The following is a 17,824-nucleotide window of genomic DNA, read 5'->3' on the forward strand; positions in this document are numbered from 1 at the left end:
TATTTTTTAACAAGTTTTAAAACATTTATTTTCTTAACTAGTAACAAGTACTTCTGTTCTTTTAAAATATATTTTTTATTGATTTTTCACAAAGAGGAAGAGAGAGGGACAGAGAGTTAGAAACATTGATGAGAGAGAATCATCGATCAGCTGCCTCCTGCACACCCGCCACCGGGGATGTGCCCGCAACCAAGGTACATGCCCCTGACCGGAATCCAACCCAGGACCCTTCAATCCTCAGGCTGATGCTCTATCCACTGAGCCAAACCAGTCCCGGCCTTCTGTTCTTTTTAACTCACAGTTCTTTTTCAATTACTTGTCTATTTCCTATGAGATTTCATGATTTATATATATTTCTAGGCCTCAAGAAATCAATAAAGAAGAACTAGAGGCAAACAGCATGAGGTGTGGTAGAAAGCTTGCCAAAGATGGTGAAGTAAGTATTGGTTGTGACTTTTAATAATTCTCATACAAATTGCTCTACTTTCAGTGCAAAATTCATTTTTAGTTACAGTCAGACACCAGAAGAGTTTTTTTTTGATAGTTTCTATAGCATGATCTCCTGGACAAAAAGTTACATGCTCAGTGGTGATTGATTATTCGGCTTTGTATCAGTTGAACTTTTTGGGTCCATAAAAAAGATATAAGAAGAGGATCCCTGGGCAATACAAAAATCAAGATAAATAAGCACCTATATGGCCGAGGCCAGTTTGGCTCAGTGGATGGAGCTTTGGCCTGCGGACTCAGGGGTCCCGGGTTCGATTCTGGTCATGGGCACATACATTGGTTGCTGGACTCATCCCCAGCGTGTAGGAGGCAGCTGATCGATGTTTCTACTAACTCTCTCCCTCTCTGTGAAAAATCAGTGAAATGGCCGGGACTGGTTTAGCTCAATGGATAGAGCGTCGGCTTGGGGACTGAAGGGCCCCGGGTTCGATTCCGGTCAGGGGCATGTACCTTGGTTGCGGGCATATCCCCAGTAGGGGGTGTGCAAGAGGCAGCTGATCGATGACTCTCTCTCATTGATGTTTCTAGCTCTCTATCTCTCTCCCTTCCTCTCTGTACAAAAATCAATAAAATATATTTTAAAAAAAAAAAAGAAAAAGAAAAAAAGAAAAATCAGTGAAATGTATTTTAAAAAATAAATAAATAAATACGCACTTATATGGAAACTGTTACATAGTCGAAAAAGTAATTCTATTTTATAATAACCATTAAAAACATTCAAACCATTTCATTGCTAGAATGAAGAATTACATTTTTCATTACCCCCAATATAAATGTATAAAAGTGAAACAAAAGTGTTATGAATTAATCTGCTGCTGTGTCCAAAGATCCTATTTGCTATTTTATTTTTTGGTGTTTTTTTGTTGTTGTTAATCCTTGCCTGAGGATATTTTTCTCCTTTGATTTTTAAAGAGAGAGGAAGTAAAGGAGGAGAGAAAGAGACATGTGGATGTGGAAACACACATCTTATTGGTTGCCTCTCTCCCACATCCTGACCCAGGGCCAGGGATGGAGTCCACAACCGAGGTACATACCCTTGACCAGAATCAAATCCTCAACCCGTCAGTCAGCTAGGGCTCTCTTTAATTTTTTAAAAAAATGGATTCTGACTCATTAAATTTATTTTATGGTCCACTAAAGGGACTTAAACTACATTTTTTAAAACTCCACCTCTTCAAAATATCTATTTCAAGCATATCATTTTTAGACTTTACCTCCTATTATCTTTCTAGCTCTATCCCCTCTAGCACCTGACTTCAACAGCTTTTTTTTTTTTTTAACTCCATCGATTTTTAGAGAGATTGGAAGGGAGGAGTGGTGGGAGGGAGAGAGAATGAAACATACATCTATGTGAGAGAGGCACATTGATTGGTCGCCTCCGCATGCACCCCAACAGGGGCTGGAAATTGAACCTGCAACCCAGGTACATTCCCTTGACTGGGAATCAAACCCAGGACCCTTGAGTGTGCAGGCCAGTGCTCTTCCACTAAGCACACAGGCCCAGGGCCCTTGGTTTGTATGCATAATGTCCTTCTTGTCAAACTCACCTGGCAAAACCCAATTCTTATTAAGTACCAACTTTCCATAAACTCCATACCTGTTCCCAAACAGATGAATGTAACTAAAAAAAAACACTATACCCCAGCAGGGGTTTGTAACTAAATTTCAAGCACATCTTGAGTGTTGCATGGTGATCCTTCTTAAGTTCCCTCAGGGAATATGTCCTCATGAGCCACATGCTGCTCTTTGGCCCCTTAAGTGTGGCTCTTCCACAAAATACCACGTGCAGGCGGGTGCACACGTACAGTGCAATTGAAACTTTGTGGCCCATGCACAGAAGTTGGTTTTTGGCTTTCAAATTTTAATCGTCGTGCTGTTGATATTTGGCTCTGTTGACTAATGAGTTTGCCGACCACTGCCCTAGCCACAGTGCCATTCCTCAGATAAGCCAAGCATGTTTTTCCCTACAAAGCTTTGTATTTACTGTTCTCTTTGACACGCTTTCCCCATATAGCTATCTAGTCCATTTCTTAGTTGACTCGGGCCTCCACTCACCTAGCATCTCCTTAGAGAGACTTCTTTGACAACCTGTCTGAACCAGTAGGCTCCCCAACTGCAAGCCCCCCTCCTCTTCCTTGTTCTCTTTCCTGACAGTTCTGTTCTATTCCCTTTTCTTCCATTCCACTTTAGTTCATATGCATTATTAATCTACTTCCACACAAACATATTAAAATATACATTCTATTAGGGCAGAAACTTATTTACTGCTACTTCTTCAATGCCTAGAGCACATAGTATGTACTCAGTAGATATTGGTGAACTATTAAATTAGTTGTTTACTGGTAATTCAGAGTGTCAACTAAACACTTGAAGACCCTAAGTTTACTTCACTGTACCACACCATCTTACTTAATAGCCCCTCATTATTAAACTGCAGGATAAACAAACTTGTGAACCTAATATGGTATTTAAAATTATTCAGTTGTGTATCTTTGGTTACTTACTAGTTGTGTATCTTTGGTTACTTGGTAGATCTTAATGAGCTCTTACTATCTCCATTTAGACTCCTATACCCTTAATCTATACCTACTTAGAGTTGCAGTGAAAAGCCACATTACATTTGACAGAATTACATCATGGAGATGTATAAAACAGATCACAAAGAGGTGATATTAGGAAAGTACTTCAAGGAACAATGACATAAAGGCTGCTTTGGGGCTTTGATATTTACTCTATCTGTATGGTACGCCTTTATATATATTCACAGGTATATGGAAAGCCTCAAGGGAAAGGCACTGTGTGGAAAGCCTCAGGGAAAGGCACTGACAGAAAGTATGGACCCATGAGAGAAATATTTGGAATGAGTTAGAAAAAAAACACACATTTTGAACTTCGACTTGCTAGTGTGACAAACTGAAGTAAATCTTTCTCTTTTGTGTTTCTTAGTATTGCTGGCGGTGGACAGGTTTTAACTTCGGCTTTGACCTGCTTGTAACTTACACCAATCGATTCATCATTTTCAAACGTAATACACTGAATCAGCCCTGTAGTGGATCTGTCAGTTTACAACCTCGAAGGAGCGTAGCATTTAGGTATGTTGAGATCGTCCCACCCTATTTCAACTCCCCAAAAATATAAAAAATAAAATCAAACCTTGGTAATTTATACCGACAATAGTAGAACTTTGAATATATGAATATTCAAATATATGAATGTGCAAGGGGACAATAGGGCTCCATTCCTATAATCCTATATAATAAAGAGGTAATATGCAAATTGACCATCACATCATTGCACAAGATGGCCGTCCCCGTGTGGTCACAAGATGGCCAGCAGAGGAGAGCATTTGGGGGTGACCAGACTTGTAGGGGAGGGCTCTTTGGAGTGACCAGGCCTGCAGGGGCAGGCAGTTAGGGGCAACCTGACCAGCAGGGGAGGGCAGTTGGGGGCAACTGGGCCAGCAGACAATTGAGCTGGCAGGAGAGAGCAGTTGGGGGCAATTGGGCAGGCAGGGGGGCAGTTAGGCATCGATCAGGCTGGCAGGGGAGTATTTAGGGGGTGATCAGGCTGGCAGGCAGGTAGGCGAGCGGCTGGGAGCCAGCAGTCCTGGTTTATGAGAAGGATGCCCGACTGCTGGTTGAGGCCCGATCCCTGTGGGCAGTTAGACATCCCTCAAGGGGTCCCAGGTTGAAGAGGTACAGGCTGAGCTGCAGGACACACCCCCATCCCCACTACCCCCTACACACACACATACACCCCACCTCACCACCCCACCCCACCCACACACACACACACCCCACCACCACCACCATCCCACCCCACCCCACCCACCCACCACCACCACCACCACACCACACCCCACCCCACCCACCCTCCCCTCCCCCTAGTGCACGAATTTTGTGCACTGGGCCTCTAGTATATTAATAATCTAAGTCATAAGATCTAGATGTCAGGGAGAAAGATAGGCTGTAATATGAATGTTAAAGGATTAATACTGGGCTTGATGCTGAAGCTGTTACTTGCTGCTATTCCTAGCAAGTAAAAGGTCCAAACTGGAAATAACAGCAAGGTATTTTTTCACGAAAACATGCTTGGTATTATCCCTCACTTTATGTAACATTTAATATGTCCAATTTTGCCTGATAGTTGAACTGGCAATATTTTTCTGAAGAGGATGCTGACAAATTAGAAAATAACTTAATGAACATTCTTTTTTAAGTCACTTATTTATACTTAACTTAAATCATACACAAAAATTATCTCAAAATGGAGCAAAGAGCCATAGCTGATTTGGCTCATTGGATAGAACGTCCGCCTATGGACTGAAACGTCCCAGGTTCGGTTTCCGGCCAAGGGCACATGCCCAGGTTGCAGGCTCAATCCTCAGTAGGGGTGTGCAGGCGGCAACCTATCAATGATTCTATCTAATCATATATATATTTTAATGGAGCAAAGACCTAAACATAGAACTAAAACTATATAACAACTCTTTGAAGAAAATATTGGGGAAAAGCTTCTTAACATTGGATCTGGCAGTGATTTCTACAATATAACACAAAAATTAAACAATTACCATAAGATCCAGCAATTCTTCTTCTGGGTATATGAGAAAAAAATTGAAAGCAGGGACTTGGACAGATATTTGTACATTCATTTTTTAACAGCAGTAGAGGCCTCCAGCCATGCCCCCTGGTCAGACTCCCGGATGAAATCCCAGTGAAGGGCACAATTTGCAAAACTATGCTTTTATTATATAGAATTATTCATAATAGCTAAAAGGTAAAAGCAACCCAGTTTTCATTGAGAGATGAACAGACAAAATGTGGCGTGGAGTATTACTCAGCCTTAAAATGGAAGGGTATCCTGACACATGCTACAACATGAACCTCATAGACATTATGCTAACTGAAATAAACCAGTCACACAAAAATAAATACTGTATTTATTCATCTCACACCCGGCATCTGGAGTAGACAAGTTCGTAGAGACAGAAAGTAAGATAGTTGTGTGGAGCTGGGGTTAGGGGGAATGAGGAGTTGATGCTTACTGAGTACAGAGTTTCAATAGAGCAAATGAAAAAGTTCGGGAGACAGATGGTGGTCTGACTGCAGAACAAGGTGAATGTATTTTATTGCCAAGAACTGTACACTTAAAAATGGTCAAATGGTAAATTTTATGTATATACTACCAACATAAAAAAGGCACTTATTATTTTTTCAGTTATGTGTAATAGCACAAGTTTATAAATCTAAAAGGAATCAGTTTATAGTTTGAAAAGACTTTTTAAAGTTTTTTATCAAATAAAGACTTTTAGAGAATATGGAAGACAAAAATAAAGTGAAAGGGGGCTTATTTAAATTAATCTGTGGTTTTAAATAATTGTATATGTGTTTTTTTATTTGTGGTATGTTGTTTTTTTAAATCCTAGATTACGTTTGGCCTCTTTCGATAGTAGTGGGAAACTAATATGTAGTAGAACAACTGGCTATCAAATACTTACACTTGAAAAGGATCAGGTATGTTTGATTACTTTTTTTGTTTCATTATAATTATTTGTCTTTTTTGAATCCTTTTAATTAGAATTTAAATATATATAGAGATTTTACCTAATAATAGACAAACATATAAATTGACCATACCTCCGTTAAGCCCACCAGCCAATCAGGAGTGATATGCAAATTAACCCAACAAAGATGGCGGTTAGTTTGCATACACAGACAGCCGAATGACAGGAGTGTGATGACCATGCAGACTTTTTGCTCCCCCACACCTCCCCCCCCCACCCCCAACCCCCACCCCCATCCTGTCTCTCAGGGCCTCTGGGCAGTGTAGGAAGGTGGGGCTGGAGCGGAAAGAGGGGCTGAGCCTGAGTGGAAAGGCAGTGCCAGCAGCCAGGGAAAGGATGGTTCATTCTAGCAGGAATCTTCATGGCATCAGGCTTCTAGTATATATATATATATTTGTATTGATTTCAAAGAGGAAGGGAGAAATAGAAACCTCAATAATGAGAGAGAATCATCGATTGGCTGCCTCCTGCACGCCCCTATTCGGGATTGAACCTGCAACCCAGGCATGTGCCCTGACTGGAATTGAACTATGACCTCTTGATTAATAGGTCAACACTTAACCACTGAGCCACACCAGCCAAACAGCATAAAATTTTTTTTTTTTTAATATATTTTATTGATTTTTTTACAGAGAGGAAGAGAGAGGGATAGAGAGCTAGAAACATCAATGAGAGAGAAACATCGATCAGCTGCCTTCTGCACATCCCCCACTGGGGATGTACCCATAACCAAGCTACATGCCCTTAACTGGAATCAGACCTGGGACCTTTCAGTCCACAAGCCAACGCTCTATCCACTGAGCCAAACCGGTTTCGGCCAGAGTAAAAATTATTAAGTAGAATTAACATTTGATTTAAAGGTTTTTGAAGGCAAAGATGTAAGTATCATGTTCTCTTCCATATAGTTTACCTCATTCTACTAGAAGTACAACTAAGACAAAAAAAAAACACAACAATTTGATTTTAAGATACAGGGAATAGCTTTCATAGGGAACTACTTATTTATCCTCAAAGAGTTATGAATCTTAATTGCTTCATTCATTGTCTTCATAAGTGCATTTATTTATGCAATAGCAAATACTTTGAAGATAATCCAGTTTGTCTCTATATAGTTATTGAATATTAAGAGAACATATCCTCTAGCACAATAGGCTTCTAAAATAACAGACATCTGTAATGTTCCAAGTCTATTTTGAAGAAGTGGCAGTAGAAGAAGTTTAAGTTTAAAAAATTTGGCTCTCAAAAGAAATTTTAATTGTTCTACTATTGATGTTTGACTCTCTTGACTAATGAGTTTGCCGACCACTGGACTAGGCCATAGTGGCTAAAGCACTTTAGCACCATCAGCCCAGGTGATTGCCTCACCTGACCCATCATCTTACCCATCTTGCTCACTTTCTCTGTTATAAAGAATATAGAGCCGAAACCGGTTTGGCTCAGTGGTAGAGCATCGGTCTGCGGACTGAAAGGTCCCGGTTCGATTCCGGTCAAGGGCATGTACCTTGGTTGCGGGCATATCCCCAGTAGGGGGTGTGCAAGAGGCAGCCGATCAATGTTTCTAATTCTCTATCCCTCTCTCTTCCTCTCTGTAAAAAATCAATAAAATATATTTAAAAAAAAAAAAAAAGAATATAGAGAAATAGTGCATGAGTGTGTGTGTGAGGCATTTCTGCTCCTTACTTTTTTGTTGTTGTTGTTAATTCTTATCCAAGGATATTTTCCCATTGATTTTTAAAGAGAATGGAAGGGAGAGACAATTGGTTCCTCATACACACACCTGCTAGGGCCAGTGAACCTGCAACCAACCAAAATCGAACCTGGGACCCTTTAGTCCATAGGCCAATTGCTCCATCCAGTGAGCCAAACCAACGAGGGCTCCCTACCTTCTTTATCCAAATGTATCAAGCTGTTCCCCTAGTAGAAGACTATATTGAACCTATGTGTGTCATACAATGTTCCAGTTTCAGTTTCCCTTTATTCCAGGAATACATCCCAGAAGCATCTGCCTTAGTAAAAAATTAAAAACTCTAGTTTAACAGTGTTGTGTAGCATATTCTCTAAAATGTATAAAATAAGTTGAATCTACTGCATATTATTGCAGAGAATGTATCCAAGTATTAAAGAAGTAAAAATTATAATTTCATTACTGCTGCTTTTACTCTAATGATTTATTCTGGTCACCAAGTGCTTTAAAGGGTTCCAAACAAGATACCTGTAGCATGAGTCATGGTTACATGTGTGGCCCTCAGGTGTATTATCAAATCCTGTTTCTTTGGGATTTCCAGACATTCTTATGTGTATTGAGGTAACTGAACTTGAAGTTGATTTTACATGGTGCTTTATATTCCAATAGACAAATGACATGTCTGCATTTGAGACAGTGGGAAATCTTAGATAAGAATAGGAACAATGAGCCGAAACCGGTTTGGCTTAGTGGATAGAGCAACAGCCTGCAGACTGAAAGGTCCCGGGTTCTATTCCGGTCAAGGGCATGTACCTTGGTTGCGGGCACATCCCCAGTAGGGAGTGTGCAAGAGGCAGCTGATCGATGATTCTCTCTCATCGACGTTTCTAACTCTATCCCTCTTTCTTCCTCTCTGTAAAAAAATCAATAAAATATATTTAAAAAAAAAAAGAATAGGAACAATGATTGTTGGTAATAAGGACTCCTCACCTTCATCCTAATTATTTGCTATATCTAAAAGCCCTCAGAAATTGAAGCCAAATGAGAAATCTACATATATCTGGACTCTGTCCATACAGAAAATATGTAGGTACTTGACAGAAATTTTTCAACAATGAAAATAACTACTGTAATTGAGCACTTCATAGATGGCTGCTTTGCTAGCCCTCTGTGTGCACTGTCTCATGTAATCCTATGACGTGGGCACTCTTATTGTCCCCATTTTACAGTGAGGACACTGCAGTTGACAAGGTCAATGATTTGTCCCAAATCACACAGATAGTGGGTGGGAGTTTTGAGATTTGAGTGGTGACTCTCAGACTGAAGTTGTTTTTTTGTTTTTGTTTTTGTTTTTAATGAAGATACAAGTTCTTAACTACCATACTATCTCCTTCAGTTCATTCAATTCAGCAATTTGGTTTTCTACTTGTTTTTCTAATATTACTATTTACTTGTCATTAAAACAACCAATTTGTTTTTTAGGAACAAGTAGTGATGAACTTGGACAGCAGGCTTCTGATCTTCCCTTTATATATCTGCTGTAACTTCCTGTATATATCACCAGAAAAAAGAACTGAAAGTAGTCATCATCCAGAAAATTCAGAAAACTGAGGATCTTTTCAGTTGGAAACAGTAGCACTTTGAAAACTTTTCACATCTAAGGTGACTAACGATGACAAAGGCCTTAAGAACTGTACAGATAGAACAGAAGACTATTCTCATTCTCATTACGTTTCTGTGACTATATTAAAAGCATTAGATGTCAGCTCATGTTTTTAGCATCAGTAGAAAATCACTTAGGTAAATTTCACATTTCTCTGCAACCAACTATAGATTTAATTTTTAGATTAAACTTTGATCCTACTTAATGTTAATGTACCTCAGTTATCCATCTGTAAATTTTGTCTATAAGAATGCTAAAGGAATAATTTGAAAAGCTAATTGTAAATTCTCTTTCAATTGATGCATTTAAGGCTGTTCTTTAATTTTTTTATCTGCTCTTTATGATTCCTCCTATTACCCTTCCAATATGTAGCTGTTTTTAATCATTAAATACTTTTTTTCATGGCTTTGGAGACTAAACTGAAGACTTTATTTACCTTAAACATTTTTATCCTATTTTATTTTGCTTTTAATTTAGCTTTTCTAGAATTTTAACAGAAGAATCAGCTTCAGACTTGCAAATGACTGGAATGGGGGGAGGGGGGATCAGTGTGACTCTTAATATATTCTTTTGCCTTACATTGTCTTTTTTCTTTTTTTTACATTTTGTACAAGTTTATTATTAGCTCATAAGATTATTTATGTACCAAATATTACACTCTAAATATTTTCATAACTTCTGATTATTTATGTTCAAATTTTAGTTGGGAATCTTGTTTCCTACGTAAGCTCAGGACTTTATAACCTCTGAATTGAGTGCCTTTGAGTTACACATGCTAATAGTTTCATAGTAAATATAAATAAGGTTAGAAGATGTCATATAGAAGCTGATAATAAAGCATTAATGTAAAAATATATCTTATTTTTGTCAAAAATGAGATGTACACTTGTCATGATTTATATGTGTTGGCTTCTTGTATTTACTGCTGTTTTGAAAATACCCATGCTCATGGTCTTTACAGAGTGAATTCTTATGGTTAATGTATATTTTTAGTATGTTTAAAAAATGGGAATCACTTTTATATATCTGTACAAATAATAAATACCCATTTGGAAAATGAATAAGTTCTTACATGAAATGGACAAAAACAAACCTTAGTTGAAACCAGAATTTTTTAAAGTTAGATATTTTCCAATTAGATTTAACTTTTAGAATTTATGGATAGTTTTTCTTCCCCAGTAATATGTCCATAGATTTGTAAATTGCTTTTGACTTTTCAAAATTAATCCTCCAGGTTAATTTAAAGGAGGCTTTAAATGCCTCCCCTTCCTCTGCCCCCAGAACTGCAGTTTAAATGTTTCTAATACAATAATTTGGCTGCATCAAGAGGCTATATTTTTTATTCTCTTATTTGCTATTATATTTTATAAGATGCCTTTGAATTTTTTAACATAACATATCAGAGATTCTTTACCCTTTATATATTAAAAAATGGAAATACCAATCTTGAAGTTTTTTTAATAATTGAATTTTTACAAATCTTGGGAGTAAACATAATTAAGGTTTTGAGTATCTTAGTGAGTCAAATTAGCTATTTTGTTGCACTTATATAAATCAAATTGGAATTATATATGATTCTCTCTTTTTTTTATTTTTTTATTTTTTTTTATTTTATTTTTTTTTTTTCTAATACATGTTTTATTAGTGTTAACCATGTAGCCTGGAAAACGCTTGGAAATTACACAAAAACATAAAGAATTAGAAATTACATCTGTCTTCACCACTCAGGTATGTTTCTCTGCACAAAACATACTTTTAACAGAAATAGAATCATGCTTTACAAGTTTTAGAATTTGCTTTCTTCATTCATCTGTATATAGTAAACATTTCCCACCATACTAAATATTTTTCTCTGGTAGCGTTTTAGTGACTATAGATTCCAGTTTATAAGTAGGTGTTAGTTTCATCCATCCTCTGTTTGGGGACTATGTGATATCTACAATTATCCTTGTAGGAAAATTATTCTTGCCATCAGCCATGATTATAACCTTGGGATAAACCTCCCAGAAGTAAAACTTAGCTTTTGTCTGAATAATATACACATATTCAATATCCAAGGTACACATTGCCAAATTACTTTGCAAAATCTTTATTAGTCTCACCAGTCTATTTACTTGCTTTAAGGATCTTTCATAAAGATAAACTAGTCAGTAATTATCTATGATGCAAAAGTGTTCTTCATTAATGAACGAAGGATTTACAACATGGTTTCTTGAAACACGGAACTCTCCTAGTACGTGTATAATATTACTCAATTTTATTTTTTTTTTTATTTATTTTTTTTTTCACTTTATTTTTTTATTTATTTTTTTTTACATGCATTTTTATTTATTTATTTTTTTTTTAATTTTTTAATTTTTTTAATTTTTTTATTTTATTTTATTTTTTAAAATCAATCTTTATTGTTCATATTATTACAAAGGTTCCTCATTTCTTCCCCCCTCCACCAGGTTCCCACCCCAACCTCTGCCCCCTCCCCATCCCCCATTGTCCTCATCCATAGGTGCACAGTTTATGTTCAGTCTCTTCCTCCCTCCCTTTCCCCGATAGTAAATCCCTTTTCAGATAGTAAATCTGTTACTTAGCATTTTCTCATATCAATAATACCTCCACATGCCCAATGATACACTTCACACAAAAGACATTTCCAAATAGGTCAACCAGCCTCATCCAGGCCCCACCCAAGGCACTCACAGATCAACACCCCAGCGCTATACTAACTCAACACATCCAGATCTAAGCCTTCATCACTTGATTCAGCAGACCCTCAAGTTCCCGCAAAAGTTTCCAGCCATGTCTGAGAGGCAGCCGTGGGCAGGTACAGGCGAGGAGCAAGCTGTTTCGGGCCTGGTTGCTCCGGGCCTGGCCTCTGTTGCTCTGGTTCGTTCCACAACCAGCTGCTCCGGGTCTGGTCACTGCCGCTCCCGACCTAGTTGCTCTGGACTTGGCTGTTGCTGCTACAGGCCTGGCCGCACCCGACCCGGCTGCTCTGGGACCGGTTGCTCCGGTCCCAGCCGCTCCGGGCCTGGCCGCTCCCAGCCTGACAGCCGCTGCTCCGGGCCTGGCTGCTCCCAGCCTGGCAGCCATTGCTCCTGGCCTGGCCGCACCAGACCCGGCTGCTCCGGGCCTGGCCGCTCCCAGCCTGGCAGCTGCTGCTCCGGGCCTGGCCGCACAAGACCGGGCTTCTCCGGGCCTGGCCGCTCCCAGCCTGGCAGCCGCTGCTCCGGGCCTGTCCGCACCAGACCCGGCTGCTCCGGGCCTGGCCGCTCCCAGCCTGGCAGCTGCTGCTCCGGGCCTGGCCGCTCCCAGCCTGGCAGCCGCTGCTCCGGGCCTGGCCGCACCCGACCCGGCTGCTCCGGGCCTGGCCGCTCCCAGCCTGGCAGCCGCTGCTCCGGGCCTGGCCGCACCAGACCCGGCTGCTCCGGGCCTGGCCGCTCCCAGCCTGGCAGCCGCTGCTCCGGGCCTGGCCGCACCAGACCCGGCTGCTCCGGGCCTGGCCGCTCCCAGCCTGGCAGCCGCTTCTCCGGGCCTGGCCACTCCCAGCCTGGCAGCCACTGCTCCGGGCCTGGCCGCTCCCAGCCTGGCAGCCACTGCTCCTGGCCTGGCCGCACCAGACCCGGCTGCTCCGGGCCTGGCCGCTCCCAGCCTGGCAGCTGCTGCTCCGGGCCTGGCCGCTCCCAGCCTGGCAGCCGCTGCTCCGGGCCTGGCCGCACCAGACCCGGCTGCTCCGGGCCTGGCCGCTCCCAGCCTGGCCGCCGCTGCTCCGGGCCTGGCCGCACCAGACCCAGCTGCTCCGGGCCTGGCCGCTCCCAGCCTGGCAGCTGTTGCTCTGGGCCTGGCCGCTCCCAGCCTGGCAGCCGCTGCTCCGGGCCTGGCCGCACCAGACCCGGCTGCTCCGGGCCTGGCCGCTCCCAGCCTGGCAGCCGCTGCTCCGGGCCTGGCCACACCAGACCCGGCTGCTCCGGACCTGGCTGCTCCCAGCCTGGCAGCTGCTGCTCCAGGCCTGGCCGCTCCTAGCCTGGCAGCCGCTGCTCCAGGCCTGGCCACACCAGACCCAGCTGCTCCGGGCCTGGCCGCTCCCAGCCTGGCCGCCGCTGCTCCGGGCCTGGCCGCACCCGACCCGGCTGCTCCGAGCCTGGCCGCTCCCAGCCTGGATGCTCCGTGCTTGGCTACTGCTGTTCTGGGCCTGGCTGCTCCCAACCCGGCTGCTCTGGACCGGGCTTCTCTGGGCCCAGCCACTCCGTGTCTGGGTGTTCCTGGACTGGCCACCCTGGGCTTGGCCGCCTCTGCCTCAGGCCTGGCTGCCACTGCCCCAGGTCTGGCTGCTCCAGTGCTGGCCGTTGATGCTCTTGTTCTGGCTGCTGCTGCTCTGGGGTCTGGCCACTGCTGCTCCGGGCCCAGCTGCCACTGCCTTGTGCCTGACCACTCTAGGCCTGGTCGCCGCTGTTCCAACATTCTGTCCCTTTTTTCTCTTTTTTTTTTTCTTTTTTTTAAAAAAAAACAAAACGCATTTATGTTGCAATGTTGGCTGGTGCGTTGAGTTCTGACTTAGTCTTTGATTTTTCAAGATCTTCTTTGTATTCTTTCTTAAGTAATTTTACTATCATTTGCTCTCACTTGATTTCTTCACATTGAGAACTTCTTTGGTTTCTTCCTCCTTGTCCTGGGAGCTCAGCAGGTTGGCCTGTGACACCCCTTTGTTCTCCGCGGGCTCCCGCGCTGCTCCAGCCTGTTGCCGGGGTCGGCGCCGCCCAGGAAGCAGCCCCCGTCCTTGGCTCCGTTGCCAGCGCTCAGCAGTCGAAGGCTCAGGGGCACCCCCCCCACTGGGGGCCCCGTCGCCCGGCTCCTTGCTGGCGCCCGGCTGGCCGGTGTCCGGCAGGGGCTCCTGCTCCTCGTGGCGTTCCTCCAGTCTGGAGCTTTCTTTCTCCCTCCCACTAGGGGAGTCCAGGATCAGAGTCAACAGACTGTCCTCTGCGCACAGTGTGCGCGACTCCGGGGGCTCGGCCTTTCGCCGCGCTCCCAGGACTCCACCTCACAGCTCCGTCTCCCCCGCCGTCTCCCCCGCCCGAGCCTGGGTCCCCAGGGACTGGCCCAGACCTGGAATTCGGGGCGGTCTGGACTGAGGCTCAGAGCTGCCGCCGGAGGCTTTGTTTCTTCCGGCTAGGGTAATCCAGCATCAGAGTCAACATTCAGTCCTCTGCGCGCCATGTGCGCGCGACTCCGGGGGCCCCGCATTTCGCTGTCCCCGGGATTGTCTCCCCCTGCCGGAGCCTGGGTCCCCAGGGTCTGGCACATACCTTGGGGCTCAGCGCTGCCGGTTCGGGGGTTCAGCCCAGGCTGGGGGTTCTATTTCCTTCCTGCTGGGAACGCCAGGCAGCACCCAGCCCTCTCCTCCTCTCCGGCTGCGACCTCTCCGCGCGCGCGTGCGTGCGAGCGCGCAGCATGTCTCCGTACCTTAGGCTTTTTTTCAGCTCCTCTGATTTTCCTTCTGGTTTTCTCCCTCCTTCCTATTGTAGAGTTTTCAGTCAGTCGACTACCTATAGTTCTGGGCAATGTCCACTCTACATTTTAGTTGTATTCCCTTGAAATTGTTGTGAGCTGCTGCGGCTAGGTGTATACCCGAGCAGCCATCTTGGATCCTCCATATTACTCAATTTTAAATATGATTCGAAGTTCCTGTGGAAATTTTCAGTAACACAATAAAAAAATAAGCTATTTCCCTATTTGATTTTTGTTTTAAATGGAGCATTCCACCTCTCAAAGAATTCTCTTTCTGTCCTCATCCAGATGAAGAGATACCACAGTGCAGCACAGTGACTGTGCTCTTAATCTGTCCTCTATTTCATATTCAGTTTCCCATCATGCACTGCACAAATACGGCAGCCTGACATGCTGAGAAGCCTTCCCCCGATTCTCTCTTTTTTTTAATTATATATGGTTCTTGCGTATTGGTTCTTTCCTGACCAAATTGCTTGTGTCATCTACTAAATAATTACTTTAGTCACAAGAAGGTTGTGTTCTCATTTGAGAAACTGGAAATTGTTTTCACACTGATAGTAAAGACCTTCTTTTGTTTTCTGACCCAATACTTTAATGTTTGCATACTTTTTACTCTTTTTTAAAAATATATATATTTTATTGAGTTTTTGCAGAGAGGAAGGGAGAGGGATAGAGAGCTGAAAACATTGATGAGAGAGAAACATCAACCAGCTGCCTCCTAAACACCCCCCACTGAGGATGTGCCGGCAACCAATGTACATGCCCTTGACCGGAATCGAACCTGGGACCCTTCAGTCCGCAGACCAACGCTCTACCACTGAGCCAAACCAGCTTCAGCATTTTTACTCTTTTCAATAGGAATCTATCAGCTGACATCATATAAACTTCTATATGTAAAAGCAATTGCCTTAAACCCTTTGCAAAGTCTTTTTTTCTTAACATGCAATGAATAGAAAAAAATACCCAGTAATAATTATTTTTGTTTAACTATCAATAAAGTTCCCGAAGAAAAAATGTTCCAGAGTCACATGCTACAGTATTAAAGAGGGATATGAATGTACCTTTCCTTTAAAATATAAATACGTATATTTGGCTTGAAATTTAACAAGCCAAAATTAAATGAACAGTGCTAGTTACTAGCTTTTTAAATGTTACTTATTTTAAATTGATTTCAGAGAGAAAAGGAAAGGAGAAGAGAGAAACAGTGATAAGAGAATTCTTGATTGGCTGCTTCCTTCATGCCCCTTACTGGGGATTGAGCCCACAACTTGGGCATGTGCCCCTGTCCAGGAACTTTCAGTCCACAGACTGACCCTCTATCCACTGATCAAAACAGGCTAAGGCTAGTTACTAACTTTTTTACCAAGTGTTTAACAGCTAACATTTTATTGAATTTCAAGCCTTTGAATACTATTACCATCGTTAATGAACAATTCATGACATCACATGCAAAAATAGGGTTATCAAGACTCACTGTGGGTATCTAAATTTGAGTTCATTAAAATTTACTTTCTCAGAGTAAGCACATTGCAAGTGCTTAGGAATCACACATAACCACTGGCTACCATATGGGGCAGTGTACCGTAGATAGAATATGCCCACCATTGCAGAAGGCCTATCAAATAGATTTGGTATATCGGACTGTCAATATTAAAACTATGCCAAAGGTTTTATTCCCTTAAAGGTGAACCCATGTAAAGATAATAGAGCCAGAGTACAAATTAGGTGATGATTTGCCAATCACCTAAAATGATAGATTCAGTCATATTTCAAGCAATGTGGATCTAATAGCTTTGATGGCATTTAAAAAAAAAAAAAAAAGCGTAGTACAGTTCCTTCTCCAAACAGAGCCTGAAATTCTTCCCAAGGTTCAGGGTACAGGTGTAAAAAAAAAACCAGGTCTCCAACAACAACAATCACTGTTAACTAGTGGTCAGACTACATCTAACTAGGGGGAAATTACTGACTCAATAGCAGGCATCCATATAGAATGGTAAAGTAGGATACTTTTATAAAGGATTATCTGAAACAGGACTCAAAACAAAATTTAACCCAGGCTAGATAGTACATTTGCAGAGAGTCACAGATGGTTCATGTTGGTGAATAGAAACTCATGTACTTACATGAGGTACACACAATTTAAATGCAGTTTGGCTTTAAATACTGAGGACATCTGGTTGGTTGGGGAAGAAACACAAATATGATCACAAGTGTTGACCTCCCCACTCAAATTCTATCCCAATGGCTTCAAATGAGGTGAGTTCAAACCATGGATTGGAAATATACAGGATTTCCTTCCTGGTACAATGCTGAAGATTAACACTGCTGGGTAATGTACAGAACATCCTAAGAGAGGGCGACTTGATTATAGTAAATAGGAAAGTCCTGGCAGAACCCACTTTCTATCCCACATGTTAAAGGGGAGGAGCCATTTAGTGCCTGAGATTGATCCCCTTTATAGAATTTAATCCTTTGGTGTTTTGTTTTTCCTTTTTATTCTTTACTTTTTCCCTCTATACTGACTATTCACACCAATATTTATTTGGGTATAAGATTCTCCCATCTTTGAGAAACTGTCAGTGACACATTTACCTCTACCCATTATATGATTTGCCCAACATCACCAAACTCCTTCTCCCTCCCTCCCTCCCTCCCTCCCTCCCTCCCTTCCTCCCTCCCTTTCTCTCTCTCTCTCTCTGTCTCTCTCTCTGTCTCTCTCTCTCTCCCTCCCTCCCTCCTTCCCCCCCCCTTTCTGAAATAAAATGCTTTTTCATTTATTAATAGTTTTTAAAATTTATTTATTTATTTATTTACGGAGAGGAAGGGAGAGGGATAGTTAGAAACATCAATGAGACAGAAACATCTATCAGCTGCCTCCTGCACACTCCCCACTGGGGATGTGCCT

General features: G+C 42.5%; 1 protein-coding gene across 1 annotated transcript in view; it reads left to right on the plus strand.

Annotated features, from left to right (window-relative positions):
• GMCL1 (germ cell-less 1, spermatogenesis associated) overlaps positions 1-10,297 on the plus strand; it is a 41,061-nt gene extending 30,764 nt beyond the window's left edge. The window contains exons 11-14 of the mRNA XM_084901206.1: positions 361-436; positions 3,454-3,599; positions 5,936-6,023; positions 9,240-10,297. Coding sequence (XP_084757332.1) covers positions 361-436; positions 3,454-3,599; positions 5,936-6,023; positions 9,240-9,368 — 439 coding nt within the window. The 3' untranslated portion in view covers positions 9,369-10,297. The remainder of the gene's footprint in view (positions 1-360; positions 437-3,453; positions 3,600-5,935; positions 6,024-9,239) is intronic.
• The last annotated feature ends 7,527 nt before the right edge of the window (positions 10,298-17,824 follow it).

This window comes from Pipistrellus hanaki, assembly GCF_964339955.1.
Source record: "Pipistrellus hanaki genome assembly, chromosome: 12".
NCBI lineage: Eukaryota > Metazoa > Chordata > Mammalia > Chiroptera > Vespertilionidae > Pipistrellus > Pipistrellus hanaki.